The 16,528-nt window shown below is 41.8% G+C and overlaps 1 protein-coding gene across 9 annotated transcripts in view; it reads right to left on the bottom strand.

The window, feature by feature from the left end:
* Positions 1-16,528, bottom strand: part of TGFBR3 (transforming growth factor beta receptor 3) — a 518,676-nt gene that overhangs the window by 490,768 nt on the left and 11,380 nt on the right. For 7 of the 9 annotated variants that reach the window (XM_050962136.1, XM_050962133.1, XM_050962135.1 and 4 more), the window contains exon 2: positions 722-901. In XM_050962136.1, the coding sequence (XP_050818093.1) occupies positions 722-782 (61 nt within the window). In that variant the 5' untranslated portion in view covers positions 783-901. Of the gene's footprint in view, positions 1-721; positions 902-6,614; positions 7,065-16,528 lie in introns of all 9 variants that reach the window. The other 2 variants (XM_050962132.1, XM_050962131.1) reach the window with 2 other exon arrangements.

Here is a 16,528-nt window from a genome sequence, read left to right as displayed (position 1 = left end):
CAGTGAGGACAGAGTAACATAGGTAGAGCTTTGCTGAGAGGATGCTTGCAACTGCACTAGTCTAACCTGGTCGCTCAGACCCAGGTGCCAATCAACCAGGTTAACTACCAAAGACGACACACACACTAACTGTGGCAACAGCACTGGACTGTCTCTCTGCAGACTGAGGAAGACATTGATGCACCATTTACAATTAGCCTACATTTGGAAGGATTTCTTCAAAACCCAGAAGACCAGAAACTTAATTCTTTTTCAAATGAAAGCTTAGATTCTGCAGAAGTTGATGGCACTCACCCACACAGATTCCTACTGGCCCGGGACAAGACAATTTTTTCAAGTCTTGGTCATAGGGATTACCATAAATATTGCCACTGACATAATAAATCGGTAAGGCATCTTATAAATTTTATCTATTTAGGATTTCTAATAGAATGAATGCCAGTGAATATTAACTATTTGAAAATAATTTAAAGATTCTAACGATTCTAACAGCAACCATAAGTAAGAGGGCTCCATTACAGAAGCAGAGTTATTTCTCATCAAACACTCACACCAGAAAGTACTATCACAATCATACATTATTGCTTCATATCTGCAATTAGATTCTACACAAGTCTTACCTGACCTAAATTCTTCCAACATGAACATTTATTATTGATCAATAATTCCCAACGCACACAATGAGTTACAATGAACACATGATTTACATAATGCCACCTACCTGCAGCTGCTAAACACAAAATCATCAAAGCAAACACTGGAAACACACAACTTGAAGTCATTTTTGCAACACTGGGTCTTCTCAGATCAACTCCTTTTGTAGCTCTTCATGTAGATGTACTTCCTTTGAAATCAGTGATATATGCTTTGAAATCAAGTCTTCCAGACTTTTAATTATCTACTGAGAGAGAGAGAAAAAAAACATTTAATAGAAATATGTCTTACAGAAATGTCCTCACCTATTTAAAATTATATCTTTTTGCATCATATCTAGCAAAACAGAGATAGTTCTTAAAGGAGAATTGCACACATATTTTTTACATTGTTGAATATCCTAAGCAGCAAAAGGGACACTTAGCAAATAACTAATCTTTTCCCCTTTCATTTTTCTGTCTTGTCCATCCTCCCAAAATAATCACACCAGCTGTGTCCTGTTTCAAACAGATGTCCCAGAATGCATTCTGGAGGACAGCTAGATTTGGAGTCCTGCTGAAGCCCAGAAGAAGCCCATATGGACTCAGGTAAGTTTATTTTAAGCATGCAAATTTCTTTGGGTCACTGAAGTTAGAAGATATATTACCCAATCTTAAGACTACCATGAGAGGAGTTCCCCATACACAGTTTGAGTAACACAGTAACTCTGACATGCATTCCTAAATTGGCACCACAAACACGAAAACCATTTGAAAGATCCTGAAACTAAAACATTTGCTAGAGTAAACACAAACTCCCCTAAACCTACAACTAACTTAATATACTTTTATGAAAGAAAATAGAATACTCCTACCCTACGCTGGCTCTCCTTCAGGCAGCTAGCTGCCCAGAACAAGAATCTGAAGTCAGCAAACAGGGAACAGGAATGCTGATACCATATTCAGTCAAATAAAGCAAATATTATATATCACTACCAGCTTTCTCAAACACAAAATGACAGAAGATGCCTCAGCAACCAACAGATTACTATACTGCAATGTAAGATCTTAAAAATCACCACCACAAACTGGGTGATAGAACAGAGATGAGCTGATAGAGAATTCCAAACTGAGGCAAGATTACCACCACTTAAAATGTACTTGCTCACCTTAGACTCAAAATAGTATCAGGCAAACTCAGACACCCCACTATGGTGATCTGCACCCAGATCATAGGGTAATAATGGGTGACTCTGTGACCACTGACATCCTACAAAGGGCAAATGTGATCCTACATCATCCCTTCCACAGAGATTCTGTGAGTAGGAAGAAGATTCCAACAACTTCCTTGCAACATTTCTCCAAAATAATTCTGAAGAGACAGGATTTGCCCCCTGCAGAATAAGATGAAGTTACTCTCTAGCAAAAGCCATCAATGCAGAGATTCCATTCCGCCACACTGACTCTGGTGTGGACCCCCAACTATCCCTCCACTCCCTTTCTGGTTCTGGGATTCCTATACAGCTAGTAGGGCCTCCACTGATCACAGCTGTCTTACAGACCTCTCTCGGAGAGAGGAAGGGAGAGTTCCCTCCATGCAAATAGAGTTGTATTGAAAGCTGTATTCTAATCATTGCAGGGCTGTTGAGAGGCAAACAATGCAGCACATGGCCCAACAACCTCATACTTAAGTTCCCACCCTTCCCCTCCACTAGATCTTGACACCGAAGAGACCCCTTTGCAGGGTCGCATAGAATGGAGGAGTAAGAAGACAGTGCAGCAGAAGTTCCATTGGCTGTAAAAAAATTCAAACAAGAAATAAATCATATATTAATGAGAGTCATTAATCATTTGAACAATTTACCAGGGTTCATGGTGGATTCTCCATCACTGACAATTTTTAAACCTAGATTGGCATTTTTCTAAAAATATATGCACTAGAAATTATTTTGAGTAAATTCTATGCCCTATACTATACTGGAGGTCAGTCTAGACTGTCACAATGGTCCATTCTGGCCTTAGAATCTATGAGTATGTTTACACTACGAAAATTAGGCCCAATTTATAGAAGTCGATTTTTTAGAAATCAATTTTATACAGTCGATTGTGTGTGTCCCCACTTAAGACCATTAAGTCGGCGGAGTGCGTCCACAGTACCGAAGCCAGCGTCAACTTTTGGAGCATTGCACTGTGGGTAGCTATCCCACAGTTTCCGCAGTCTCCACCGCCCATCAGAATTCTGGGTTAAGCTCCCAATGTCTGATGGGGCAAAAACATTGTCACGGGTGGTTCTGGGTAAATGTCGTCAGCCTCTCCACCCCGTGAAAGCAAAGGCAAAAAATCATTTCTCGCCTTTTTTTCCTGGGTTACCTGTGCAGATGACATACCACGGCAAGCATGGAGCCTGCTCAGCTCACTGTCACTGTACGTCTCCTCGGTGCTGCCAGACATGGTACTGCACTGCTACACAGCAGCAGCTCATTGCCTTTTGTAAGCAGATGGTGCATTATGACTGGTAGCCATCGTCGCCGTCTCCTGGGTACTCTTTTAGCCAACCTCAGCAAGGTTGGTTGGGGGGGCCTGGGCAGACGTGTGCTCCTGGCCGGTCTCAGTGAAGTTGGTCAGAGGTACCTGGACATAAATGGGAGACTGCGATGGCCAGCAGTCGTACTGCACTGTCTTCTGGCGAGCATCCAGGAGATGGCAACGGTTAGCAGTCGTACTGCACCGTCTGCTGCCAGCCTAAGATGTATAAGAGAGATGGAGTGGATCAAAACAATAGAGACCCCAAATTTGTTCAGTATTCATTTGCTTTCCCCCCACCCCTCCGTGAATAGTAGCAGGAGGAATAGCCCAGTGGTTTGAGCACTGGCCTGCTAAACCCAGGGTTTTGAGTTCAGTCCTTGAGGGGGCCACTCTGTGTGCCAACCCTGTAAGCCATGTCGTCAGTTGCCCCTCCCTCTGGCAGAGCAACAGCAGACAAATCGTTTCACGCCTTTTTTCAGTGCAGACGCCATAGCACGGCAAGCATGGAGTCTGCCCAAATCGCCACCGCAATTATGAGCACTGTGAACACCACATGCATTATCCTGTAGTATATGCAGAACCAGAACCTGCAAAAGCAAAACCAGGCGAGGAGGCAACAGCAGCACGGTGATGATAGTGATGAGGACATCGACACAGACTTCTCTCAAAGTATAGGCCCCGGCAATGTGGACATCATGATGTTAATGGGGCAGGTTCATGCCGTGGAACACCAATTCTGGGCCTGGCAAACAGACTGGTGAGACCGCATAGTGTTGCGGGTTTGGGACGATTCCCAGTGGCTGCGAAACTTTCGCATGCATAAGGGCACTTTCATGGAACTTTGTGACTTGCTTTACCCTGCCCTGAAGCACAATACCACCAAGATGAGAGCAGACCTCATAGTTGAGAAGTGAGTGGTGATAGCCCTCTAGTAGCTGTCTGGCGTTGCAAACTTCCAGTCAGTCGGGAATCAATTTGGAGTGGGTAAATCTACTGTGGGGGCAGCTGTGATCCAAGTAGCCAACACAATCAAAGAGCTGCTGATATCAAAGGTAGTGACTCTGGGAAATGTGCAGGTCATAGTGAATGGCTTTGCTGCAATGGGATTCCCTAACTGTGGTGGGACGGTAAGACGGAACCCATATCCCTATCTTGGCACCAGAGCACCAAGCCAGTGAGTACATAAACTGCAAGGGGTACTTTTCAATAGTGCTGCAAGCACTGGTGGATCACAAGGGACATTTCCCCGACATCAACATGGGATGGCCGGGAAAGGTACATGACGCTTGCATCTTCAGGAACTCTGGTCTGTTTCAAAAGCTGCAGCAAAGGACTTTCTTCCCAGACCAGAAAATAACTGTTGTGGACCCTGAAATGCCTACAGTTATCCTTGGGGACGCAGCCTACCCCTTAATGCCATGGCTCATGAAGCCATACACAGGCACCCTGGACAGTAGTAAGGAGATCATCAACTATAGACTGAGCAAGTGCAGAATGGTGGTAGAATGTGCATTTGGACATTTAAAAGGGAGGGGAGGGGAGGGTGGCGCAGTTTACTAACTCAGATAGCCCTCAGCGAAACCAATATTCCCATTGTTGTTATTGCTTGCTGTGCGCTCCACAGTATCTTGGAGAGTAAGGGGGAAACGTTTATGGCAGGGTGGGAGGTTGAGGCAAATCACCTGGCCGCTGATTACGTGCAGTCAGACACCAGGGCAGTTAGAGTACAGGAGGGCGTGGTGCGCATCAGAGAAGCTTTGAAAACCAGTTTCATGACTGGCTAGGCTACGGGGTGAAAGTTCTGTTTGCTTCTCCTTGATGAAATCCCACCCCCCCTTGGTTCACTCTACTTCCCTGTAAGCTAACCACCCTCCCCTCCCCACTTCGATCACTGCTTGTAGAGGCAATAAAGTCATTGTTGCTTCACATTCATGCATTCTTTATTAATTCGTCACACAAATAGGGGGATAACTGCCAACGTAGCCCGGGAAGGATAGGGGAGGAGGGAAGGACAAGGCCACACTGCACTATAAAATTTATTGAATGCCAGCTTTCTGTTGCTTGGGCAGTCCTCTGGGGGGAGTGGTTGAGTGCCCAGAGGCCCCCCCCCCACGTTCTTGGACATCTGGGTGAGGCTGCTATGGAACTTGGGGAAGAGGGCAGTTGGTTACACACGGGCTGTAGAGGCTGTCTGTGCTAAAGCTGCCTTTCCCGAACCTGAACCGCCAGAGCATATCAGTTTGTTCCTCCAGTAGCCTCAGCATTGCCTCTTGCCTTCTGTCACCAAGCTGACGCCGCCTATCATCTTCAGTCTGCCACATATCTTCAGCCCGCCACCCTGTCCTCACATTCATATTGTTCTTTCCTGGACTCTGACATTGTCTGCCTCCATGCATTCTGCTGGGCTCTTTCAGTGTGGGAGGACTGCATGAGTTCAGAGATCATTTCATCATGAGTGCGTTTTTTTCGTCTTCTAATCTTCACTAGCTTCTGGGAAAGAGTAAGTGTGAGCGTTGGAACATTTGCAGCTGGTTGAGGAAAAAAAAAGGAGAGTGGCAGTAAAAAGACATTTTAGAGAAAAATGGGTAGACTCTTTCACAGTAAACCTTGCTGTTAACATTACATAGCACATGTGCTTTCGGTACAATGTCGCATTTTGCCTCTTACTGAGGGTATGCGAGTTTGGTGTGCGAGATCTTTCACGCAGGGCCAGGCAACAGAATTTGGCTTGCAGGCAGCCATGGTAAGACACAGTCTTTTGGCTTCTTTAACTTCATAACATATGGGAATGGTTTCAAACAGCAGTGCCCTCATTTCCCATCCCAGCCGTTGGGTTGGTCATTTAAAATGGGTTGGCAATTTGAAAGGAGGAGGGGCTGCGGTTTTCAGGTTAACGTGCAGCACAAACCCAACTAAACCCCCTCACACAGACCTCCAGTTCTCTGGGAGGATCACTTCACCCCTCCCTGCACCGCGTGGCTAACTGTGGGGAACATTTCTGTTCAGACACAGGCAAACAGCCCAGAGGAATGGGCACCTCTGAATGTCCCCTTAATAAAATCACCCTATTTCAACCAGGTGACCAGGAATATCTCCTGAGGATAACACAGAGATAAATAACTGATGTTGTTTGAATATCAGCAAACACTGGGACCGTACGCTGCCAGGCTTTGCTATGCACTGATTCCAGACTACATGCTACTGGCCTGGCATGGTAAAGTGTCCTACCACGGAGGACAGAATAAGGCTGCCTTCCCCAGAAACCTTTTGCAAAAGGCTTTGGGAGTACATCCAGGAGAGCTTTATGGAGATGTCCCTGGAGGATTTCCGCTCCATCCCCAGACACGTTAGCAGACTTTTCTAGTAGCTGTACTGGCCGCGAATGCCAGGGCAAATCAATCATTAAACATGCTTGCTTTTAAACCATGTATAATATTTACAAAAAGGTACACTCACCAGAGGTCCCTTCTACGCCTGGTGGGTCCGGAAGGCAGCCTTGAGTAGGTTTGGGGGGTACTAACTCCAGGTCCAGAGATAATGGTTTCTTCGCTTCCTTGCTGTGAGCTATCTTCCTCGTCCCCAAAACTTGCATCCCTGTTGCGTGCTACTCCATTAACAGAATCAAAGCACAGGGGTAGGGTAGTGGTGGCTGCATGACCTAGAATGGCATGCAGCTCAACCTGGAAGCCGTTTGCTTCTCTGGTTTTTTGGTAGGCTTGCCTCAGTTCCTTAAGTTTCACACGGCACTGCTGCGGGTCCCTGTTATAGCCTCTGTCCTTCATGCCCTTTGAGATTTTTTCCAAATGTTTGGGCATTTCGTCTCCCCATACAGCAAACAGATTCCGTACTTCTCATTCGGTCCATGCTGGGCTCTTTTGCGATTCTGGGACTCCATCATGGTCACGTCTGCAGATCGCCAAACAGGAAATGAGATTCAAAAGTTCATGGGCCTTTTCTGTCTACATGGCCAGTGCATCTGAGTTGAGAGCGCTGTCCAGAGCAGTCACAATGGAGCACTCTGGGATAGCTCCCGGAGGGCAATACCTTCGAATTGCGTCCACGCTACCCCAAATTTGACCCGGCAAGGTCGATTTCAGCACTAATTCCCTCACTGCAGGAGGAGTAATGAAATCGATTTTGACAGCCCTTTAAGTCAAAAATAATGGCTTCATCGTGTGGACAGGTGCAGGGTTAAATCAATGTAATGCTGCTAAATTCGACCTAAACTCGTGTAGACCAGGGCTATGACTATTTGCCCCACCCCCTTCTACACAAAACAAAACAAAGTATATCTGCTCCCAGAAGGCTCCTTTCCCATAGGGCCCTGAGACAATCCAGAGCCTGATTTGGACACTATAAAACCAGCTCTAAATCAGTGCCCTTCCTTAGTGCTGCATCCCCCTCTGCATCCATGCTGATCTCAGGGCACTGAGCTGGCATGGTTTATAGGAAATCATCATATTTAAGGAGGTAAGATTTCTGGCGTAAGTAGATTATTCCTGCCATTGTTAATTACAGAATTTTTGTTGGTCCTAACTGTGGGATTAAAGGTGCCTTCATGCATCATGTATGTTGCATGTCTGAAGTGACAGCATGCTACATGTATTTGTATCCTCCGAAATATTACACAGGTTGGTTGTAATATCCCAAGCTACCAGTGATATTCCTTAGAAACTACAACCCAAAGCAACTTAATTCCTTCTCAGAAAAAGAGAGGATTGCCAATTCAGGAGAATAATTCTGGAGAAGTACAAATATAGTAGTGGAGACAATGAAAAGCTTAAAGAAAGAAAACCTCCAGAAGATGACTGCTTCCCTGGAGAATTTTATAAGGCTTATAAAAGCTACTGGTCCTGAAACTAAATTCCAGCTTCATCCCCCACATACAGTGTAAGAAGCAGTCATAACATTAATCCTCAAACCCAAGAGAGATCCTAAAGTCCATGGTAAGTTAAGGCTAACCTTTTGATTTTATTAATCAAAGATAATAAACTGTTGACAAGCATATTGAACAATCACCACGGCAATTCTGACCACAAAAGGACCCGTATCAAGTGGGCTTAATGCCAAAAGGTAAGCCATGAAGAATTTATGTTGGATCTTGAATCATCATCTTGGAAGTCAGAGAGAAGCTGAAACCATTTGCTGCTATTTCTCTGGATGCAAAGAAAGCTAAATCAGTTCAATAAAAATATTTGGTTTCTGACTCAGCTTTTTAGAGTAGTTGCAAAGACAAATGATCATATACAGTAAATTCAAAGTTTTTAGGCAAAGCTATTTATAAGAGAACATCAAAATGTGCTGCAAGATGTCATATATGCAAATAGTCTATGAATAAACACTCTGAAACTTGAATTTGCTATACACAGCCATTTCACGAACAATGAACAAAAGAAAAACCAGAAGAGAGAGACTAGAAACAGAAGAGCTAAACAGAGCATATTCAATAATACATTGACTAAGAAATTCCTAAGCATTGATTAGATCATTCTTTCATTAACGTAAGTGTATAATCCAACAATGACATTTTTTAAAATATACAGACCTATGCAAAAGTAGCATGCACAGAGAGAGATAGGAGATAAAGCTACAACGGTCATTATTATTTAAGACCCCCACCCTTCCTGTAATCACAGAGACTACCATGTAGGTTTATGCAAACGAGTTTTAATTCGGTTTCCATGGCATTCTTGGGGGGTGCGGAAGGCACACAGTTTTGCCCAATGAAGAGACAAGAAGTTGTACCTCTGCCCCAGCCTGCAGATCAACAAAGATTTCTGGGTACCCACTGGAGCTGAAGGGTATCCAACAGAAAGCCCTAAACCTCTACTCTGCTGCTTGATCTCACCAGATCACAGAGCATGAATTCTGGAGATTATGGCTAAATCGGTCTGAGTTGCACTAAGAACGGGCTCTCAGAGTTGAAGATTTGTTAGAAAATAATTTGTCTCTTTCAGATTTACAGAAATAAAGGAGGGTTATGTACAACACATTTTGAGCAACTGAGAGCTAATATGAAACGACTCATAGGCCCGGCCTTAAGATAACTTGACTGCAAATTTCAGGAATCTAATTTAAACTATACCCAATTTCCCACCTACACAGATTTTCGATTTAAAGCAATCCAAGTGTAACAGCACAATTAAGGGCAGTATTGAAATGAAAAATATCAATACCCAAGCATACACTAGGCAACACTCTGGCGAAATGAAATATACATCTTTAAAAATTACAACAATCTAAACATTGAAGAAATTATATATGACAATGTTGCAAATGCATTATCTTTACCTCAGAGATGCAAGTACATGTTAGTGATAAATAGGTTTCAGAGTATGTTACATAGGTTAAGGCCATTCACAGCTCTTTATGAAAATAGAAGGAAAGGAAGAAAAGAAGCTATACAAAGACATCAAATTGACAATATCAGAAGGCTTTTCTACTTTAGACCGTCACATGGATTTCCAGGTGTTTCTAGTTTAACCTGGTTAAAAACAGCTCTGATGCTTACCAAAGAGGTAACTTGGGAGAAATTTATGAAAAAATGAAACTATTTTCTGGAAGCACATGCATTTTATGAAAGGGTATCATAAAATGGAGAAAAACTTGAAAGGAGTTATACTAGGGATGCATTTGGCTCAGTATGTTTAATGAGATTTGGATACACAAATGCTTTTGGCAGTCTTAACAGATCGTTATTTGTCAATAATGCATATTTGCTATAGAACAGAATGAATATTGAGAAATCATCATTTTAAAATGAGTCCTTTGTGTTTAAACTCTAATGCAAAACATAAAGGACTCCAGTTGCAGGTTAAAGCCTACTGTCAGCAAAATTAACATGTGAAAGTCTGGTGGTTAGCACAGCACAAAGAACAGACAGCCCACTAAGTGGGAGGGATGACTGCTTTGAATTAAGATGTGAAAAATGTACAGAAAAACAGGAACCTAAACTGTATAACTATAGTGGCAAAGTAGAGTTGAGACAAGAGACATTTACAAGAGACCCATACCCACAAGAGTACACCTGGATAATTACTTTTGTGAGCAAGATCACAGGAGGGCAAATCAAAACTGTGGTTACTGAAGGATCCCAGTGAGGAAGAGTGAGAGAGGATGACATGAAACATCCAAAAGCAGAATTTGCATCTCCAACCCTGGCTGCCAAAAAGGGTCTCAGAGACAAACTGGACCACAAAAAAACCATACTATAGAAAAGCAAAATATGCTATTTTCCTAAAATGACACACAGGGAATACATCTAGATTACTTAAACAGAGTATAAAACTAGATACATCATGCATGCTGTTTACTTGTTTGAATTCAATTGTCTCTGCTTATTCTTAATAAATCTTGTGTTACTTTTGAGGATTTCATGCACACCATCCCAAAGATGTGAGACAACCTTCAAGCTATAATAGAGAGCCAAGGAAGAGCATCTAGAGCCCAGTCCACTGAGGATTTTTCAGTCAAGAAGGCACAGACAAGAGGATCAACTTAATTTAGATCTCCTGCAGTAAGGTCCATGGTCCTAATGATGATGAAGAAACGCCTAATAACCACAGATGAGAATCAGGTTTAAGGGGACAAAAAGCAATAATCAAGGTGTAATCACCACCTATTCAAGTCAAGAAAAACATTTATTCTACATGGTAATGGAGCTAGAAAGAGGCTCAGTGAAAAACCTATACAATAATGAAGACTATTATGGGGCAGAGAGACTGAATTAACTGCTGAGTTTTAATTTGCGTGTTAGAAACATTCAGCAAACTTGTGTATTTTGATATATGAAAAATTGAGTCTATGTAACAATACAAGCAGCAAACAATGTAAAAAAACAAAACAAAAAAACATAACCATTAAGGTTCTAGATGGTTGTCACTATGCTGAACATTATGGCTGTTCTGAATCACACGGTAACAGCAGGGATAGATCTCCGATCCTCCTCCCTCCAAAAGTACAACTCTCACTACCTCTTGAAGAATTTGTTATCTGCTAGCACAGTCTATGGCAGACAGCAGAGAAAAGCTGATGCCATTCTGCTAGAACAAAGTGGTAAAAACACATACAAGACAGTTCACTACAATATCTCATTAACTTCTCTACTTTTACATTTGCTTCATATTTGTTTCTTTATAAGTATCTAAAAATCAAATTTCCCCAGAACTTCCAGGCTTCTCACAGGAGAGTCTCTAAAACTATATTCTGCGTCAGCATAAAGACTGTGTGAGAAAGTCAGTTTTAATACAAAAACTTGCTCAAGGTTTTCAGAAGTGAAAGCATCCTGCTTCAGATAATGTCCTTACTTAAACATGTCTTTCTCATAGGCGGTTTCCTGTTCACACTGACAGAGACTGCCAAGCTCTGCATACTGAATACCCAAGCACACTTTTACTTGGTCTACTTCTATATTTTAGCTAAATGACTACTGCATCATATTCCTACTAGCAACTTTTCTCCTTTCTTCTAATTCTTCAAGCTACTTCTCCCTACTACTCCTTTTTCTCTAAGGCCCAGCACAGTGATAAACATGTCTACATGAGGCCACAGAAAAATTCTGGGGTGTGTCCGTTTCCTATTTTGGACTTGCATTGCATGAGAGCTGGACATACTCATTGTTCAACCAGGTCCTTAATGCTCTAATTTGACCTTTTATTTCTGTTCCTCCAAATGCTTTTTCCCCAAATGTCACAATCTGTTTCTTTAATTATATCCTACCCTCCATATGTATGTCCTGGCTTTGCTTTAAATCCATTCCCTCTATCATCTTCCCCATGTACCCTTTTCCTTCACTGACTGAAGAATAGCTTCCACTTCCTCTTTCCCTTACCAGAACAGGCTCTCTTTCATGCTGTCTCCCTTCCTTGCTCACAAGCTGAGGTTGTTAACTTCAAAAGGTAAAATACCACCGCACAAGAGACTCTCCTCCCATCATATTGCAACAGCTCAAACCTTTTGGTTACCAATGTGAGCCAAATCCTATTCACCTTAATCACTGACTTCAATGGGAACTACTCAGGAGAGGCAAGCAGGATTTGTCCGAGTTGTTTTGCCATAGCAACGGAAACCCAAGTTTCTAGGATATCCAACAAAGCCCTTCAAGGTCAAAGCTTTTACACTTTTTGTTTGTTTTAAACATGGCAACCATTTTACTTATTTAACCATGCTCCCATTGGTTCTTTATACAATAAAATGTGCATTCCACTTCACAAATAAAAAGCCAATTGTTTAATCAGGTATGCCCAAGCCCAATTTAGATGCTAGATTCAGTTATACAAGCATTCAAAAACCATGTTTCACTTTGTATATTGAAAGAGAAATATTATAACCCCAATCCTATTCAACATCCATTTTTCAGGATATGTCTTTTTTTAAAACTTGATGACACTTATTCTCTAAATACTGTATGATTTGCATATGTAAAGGCTGGAAGGCAGACTAACTGTATTTGCAAATATTATTGTGGGATTCAAAATGCACATCAATTGTTTTCACGTCTACATTCAAGGTATGCACGCAAATCCCACTGTGCAAAAAACTTAAACAGTAACTTATTTATAAACTATTAAGGAGACTGATTCTGCTTTATAAACACCAAAGCAGTTTCATTTCCAGGGAATAAGGAGAGTAATAAAACTAAATATCCTGACATATCAAAAAGGGAAAAAGTTATTCTGATGCCTAGCAGTTCATATGCTGCTGTGCTTGTAATGGGACATTTCAACGAGTCACAGTAAAAGGCTATGGGAACTGGAACAGAGCCAAGGGAAGAGGCTTTATGCCACTTAAAAACTGTGCCCCCTCTATTCCAGATTGCTTTTGTTTTAACATTTTGTTTATTTGTACACTAATGTTTTACAATATGTTCTGTCAAATTACAGGAAGCTACAAAACACGCACAATCGGTCCCTGAAAGAATTAGACAATTTCATCTTTTTTGCTTGCAAGGCCCTGACAGCAGCAAATCACGTGCACCACAGCACGAATATTGCACACATTTGGCACAAAGGTCTGGCTAGGATCGAAGACAGCCATTCTCAATGTACACAAGTTTCCTTTCAGCCTACACAGGATTTGCTGTCAATTCACTTTAATTGTTGTGAGTTTACATCAGAAAAGCAAAATCATTAAACCAGACAATGTGGGAGTTTTGACTGAACCACCACTGCAGGATAGGGCCTGAATGCAAAAGAATAGACTAGAAGAAGAGAAACTATCTTCTTGTAGGTTAGAGATTTTTCCTAGAGAGCAAACTGGGGGGGCAGCTCTTTCTAGGGTAAGGGCAGGGTTTCTTTGCTATGGGAACTAAGGGATAATGCACATGAAACAAGCACTTGAGATGTCTCTCTAAGAGAATCGGGGGGACATGGAGGTAACTCCTCATATTCAGGCATAGGGGGCTCTCTTCAGGTGGAAGTACAGATGAGAAAGTCCTCTCAGCAGGAGTACATGAGTGTCTCCTCAAAGAGAAGTAGGCCAGAGCATGCAGAATTCTCTTTACAATAAGGTAGCAATTCCTGGGGATCATGGGAGTGCATCAGGAGAAGGGAGAGTGTATGGCACTGACTATAGAATTTGACAAAAAGACAAATTAAAAAAAAAAGGGACTAGTGGCAGGCACCTCATACATAACCTGAGTTGTAAGTACTAAATCAGAGCTTTTCTCCTCTGAGATGGAGCCTTCAGTGACACCATGGATCACAGCAGCTCTAAAGGAGATCAAGACTGATCTTGTGATGGTCTGTGCCTAATGTACTAGACTGTGACTCAACTGATCTAATCACAACTCTGCCACAGATTTTGTGTGGAAAACTGGGTTACTCAATTCTCCCATCTGCAAATGGGGATAATTATAGGTATTCTGACATTAGAGTGATAAGGCCATATAAGTATCTAGACCAGTGGTTCCCAAACTTGTTCCGCTGCTTGTTTAGGGAAAGCCCCTGACGGGACGGGATGGTTTGTTAGCCTGCCACATCCGCAGGTTTGGACGATCGTGGCTCCCACTGGCCATGGTTCGCTGCTCCAGGCCAATGGAAGCTGCTGGAAGCAGCAGCCAGTACGTCCCTCAGCCCGCGCAGCTTCCAGCAACTCCCATTGGCCTGGAGCAGTGAACCGCGGCCAGTGGGAGCCGTGACTGGCCGAACCTGCAGATGTGGCAGGTAAACAAACCAGTCTGGCCCATCAGGGGCTTTCCCTAAACAAGCGGCAGAACAAGTTTGGGAACCACTGATCTAGACAGATCATATTAACTTATCTCACAGGGTTGCGGTGAGAGTAGTTCTTTTCAAGACTGTGAGATGCTCAGATGTTATGTGATAAATGCAACAGAAAAAGACTATGAACAATCATTAAAAAAAATACCTCTGCCCTTAACGTGTAATAGCATTAGCAAAGTTGTATAGCTGTTTTCTTGTTGACAGTTCAAGTAACAGCAGTGGGTGGAAGAAGAAGCAAAAAAGTCTGATGACATATTAGATGATAATGTGCCAAAGGCGGCACACAAGCTGATTTTCAGTGGCAGTCACGCTGTCCGGATCCTGGCCACCTGTCCGGGGGGCTCTGCATTTTAATTTAATTTTAAATGAAGCTTCTTAAAACATTTTAAAAACCTTATTTACTTTACATACAACAATAGTTTACCTGTATATTATAGACTTATAGAAAGAGACCTTCTAAAAACATTAAAATGTATTACCAGCACGCAAAACCTTAAATCAGAGTGAATAAATGAAGACTCGGCGCATCACTTCTGAAAGGTTGCTGACCCCTGTATTAGAGTGAGGGCAACATTTTCAAACATATCAAAGTGACTTAAGGGCCTAAGTCCCATTTTCAAAAATAACTTAAGTCTCATTAAAAGTCAGTGAGAGCCTAGGAGGCCAAATTCCATTGCAAGTAAATAGGAGCCGAAGCCATTTTTGAAAATGGGAATTAGGCTCCAAACTTAGGGTAAAATTTTCAAAAATGCTTAATAAAAACAAAAAACAAAACAGTAACTACAGCACAGAGATCTGCAGGACAGACCTAGAAACCATCAAAAAGGTTAGCAGGCTCTAAGGAATAGGTCTATGCAACCTTTCCCCTTCAAAAGTTACGTTTCTTTAGCCTAATCACCTTATTTTTATGATTTCTAATTGGAAACCGAATAAGTTTCCTGGCATTAGAGTACTTTACTCTCTACAAATACAATGCTTGCCAACTACCTCACACAAACACCATTAATCTTGGTTTTATTTGGCTCGGTCCCTAATTGCACACCTAAGCCAAAATGATAATCGCTCAAACATACATATCGAGAACCTTTGCTGTAACCCTGGATAAGGCATCATCTTCTTACGGCCAGTCATAGCAACAGAGTCACAGCAGGATGGAACCTTACCTCCACCCAGGTCCTGTCTAGGTAAGATCTCATCGAAGGCACTCTCTTACAAATCCTTGATGCAATTTTTTCCATACATAGCAAAAGATTATGTAAAACAAGTCCTAATGGGAGAACTCCCTATCAGAAAATAAACTGCATTAATCTTTGGTGGATTTAAATCTGGCGTAGAAGCCATGTTCCCTTAAGGAAGTAAAATAATGATTGTTTGCAAGTTTGCACACAAAGAATACCGAGGCAGGGAAAAAGTGAGCAAACTTTTTTACAAACAAACTTCCCCATGGTCATGTGCAACAGGAAATTAAAAGTAAAGATAAATGGATTACAATATTAGGAAACAGTTATATAAAAGTGGCAAAAAGATGCATTAAAATGTTTATAAGATCAATAAGAGATAAAAGTTTCACTCTGGAGCAACGTTTACTGAATTTTACTCACTAAAATACATACTTTAGAAAGAAAGCATAACAGTTTATTTTCTAAAGCTGCTAAGCAAAAATCCCATTAAGATAATCATCAGTCAATAATTCATCTCTAAATCTTCAGAAGCACATTTATGAGTTAGGAAACTTCTCCCACATATGTGGGGAAGACCTTATAGTGCAACATTGTTTTACCAATGAGTCAAAAGGTGCTTCCCTTTGAGTAGGCGTCATCTATCCTCCCACAAATCGTCTGCCCGATAATCACTGTGGTCTATTTATTATGCAGAAAAGCACAGTTAAGTTGAAGTAAGATATCTGTTCTTAAAAAATGAACATAGGAAAATAAAGGCATGTTTCAAAGCAGTGTGCAAGAGGATTTGGCAAATTTCTGTGCATTACCTGCACATGCCACTCAATTCGACTGACAATAACTTGTGAAAAACTTGGGATTTTTTTTAGGAAAAGGGACGACTTTCAATTGCCTAATAAACATTTTAAAAAACTCATTTCTCCATATGGGATGCAAAAAGCCCCAAACAGCATGTAATTAGTTATGAGTGCAA

This window comes from Gopherus flavomarginatus, chromosome 7, assembly GCF_025201925.1.
Source record: "Gopherus flavomarginatus isolate rGopFla2 chromosome 7, rGopFla2.mat.asm, whole genome shotgun sequence".
Taxonomy (NCBI): Eukaryota; Metazoa; Chordata; order Testudines; family Testudinidae; genus Gopherus; species Gopherus flavomarginatus.
The sequence above is the reverse complement of the archived record's forward strand: the minus strand, read 5'-3'. Positions and strand labels throughout refer to the sequence as shown.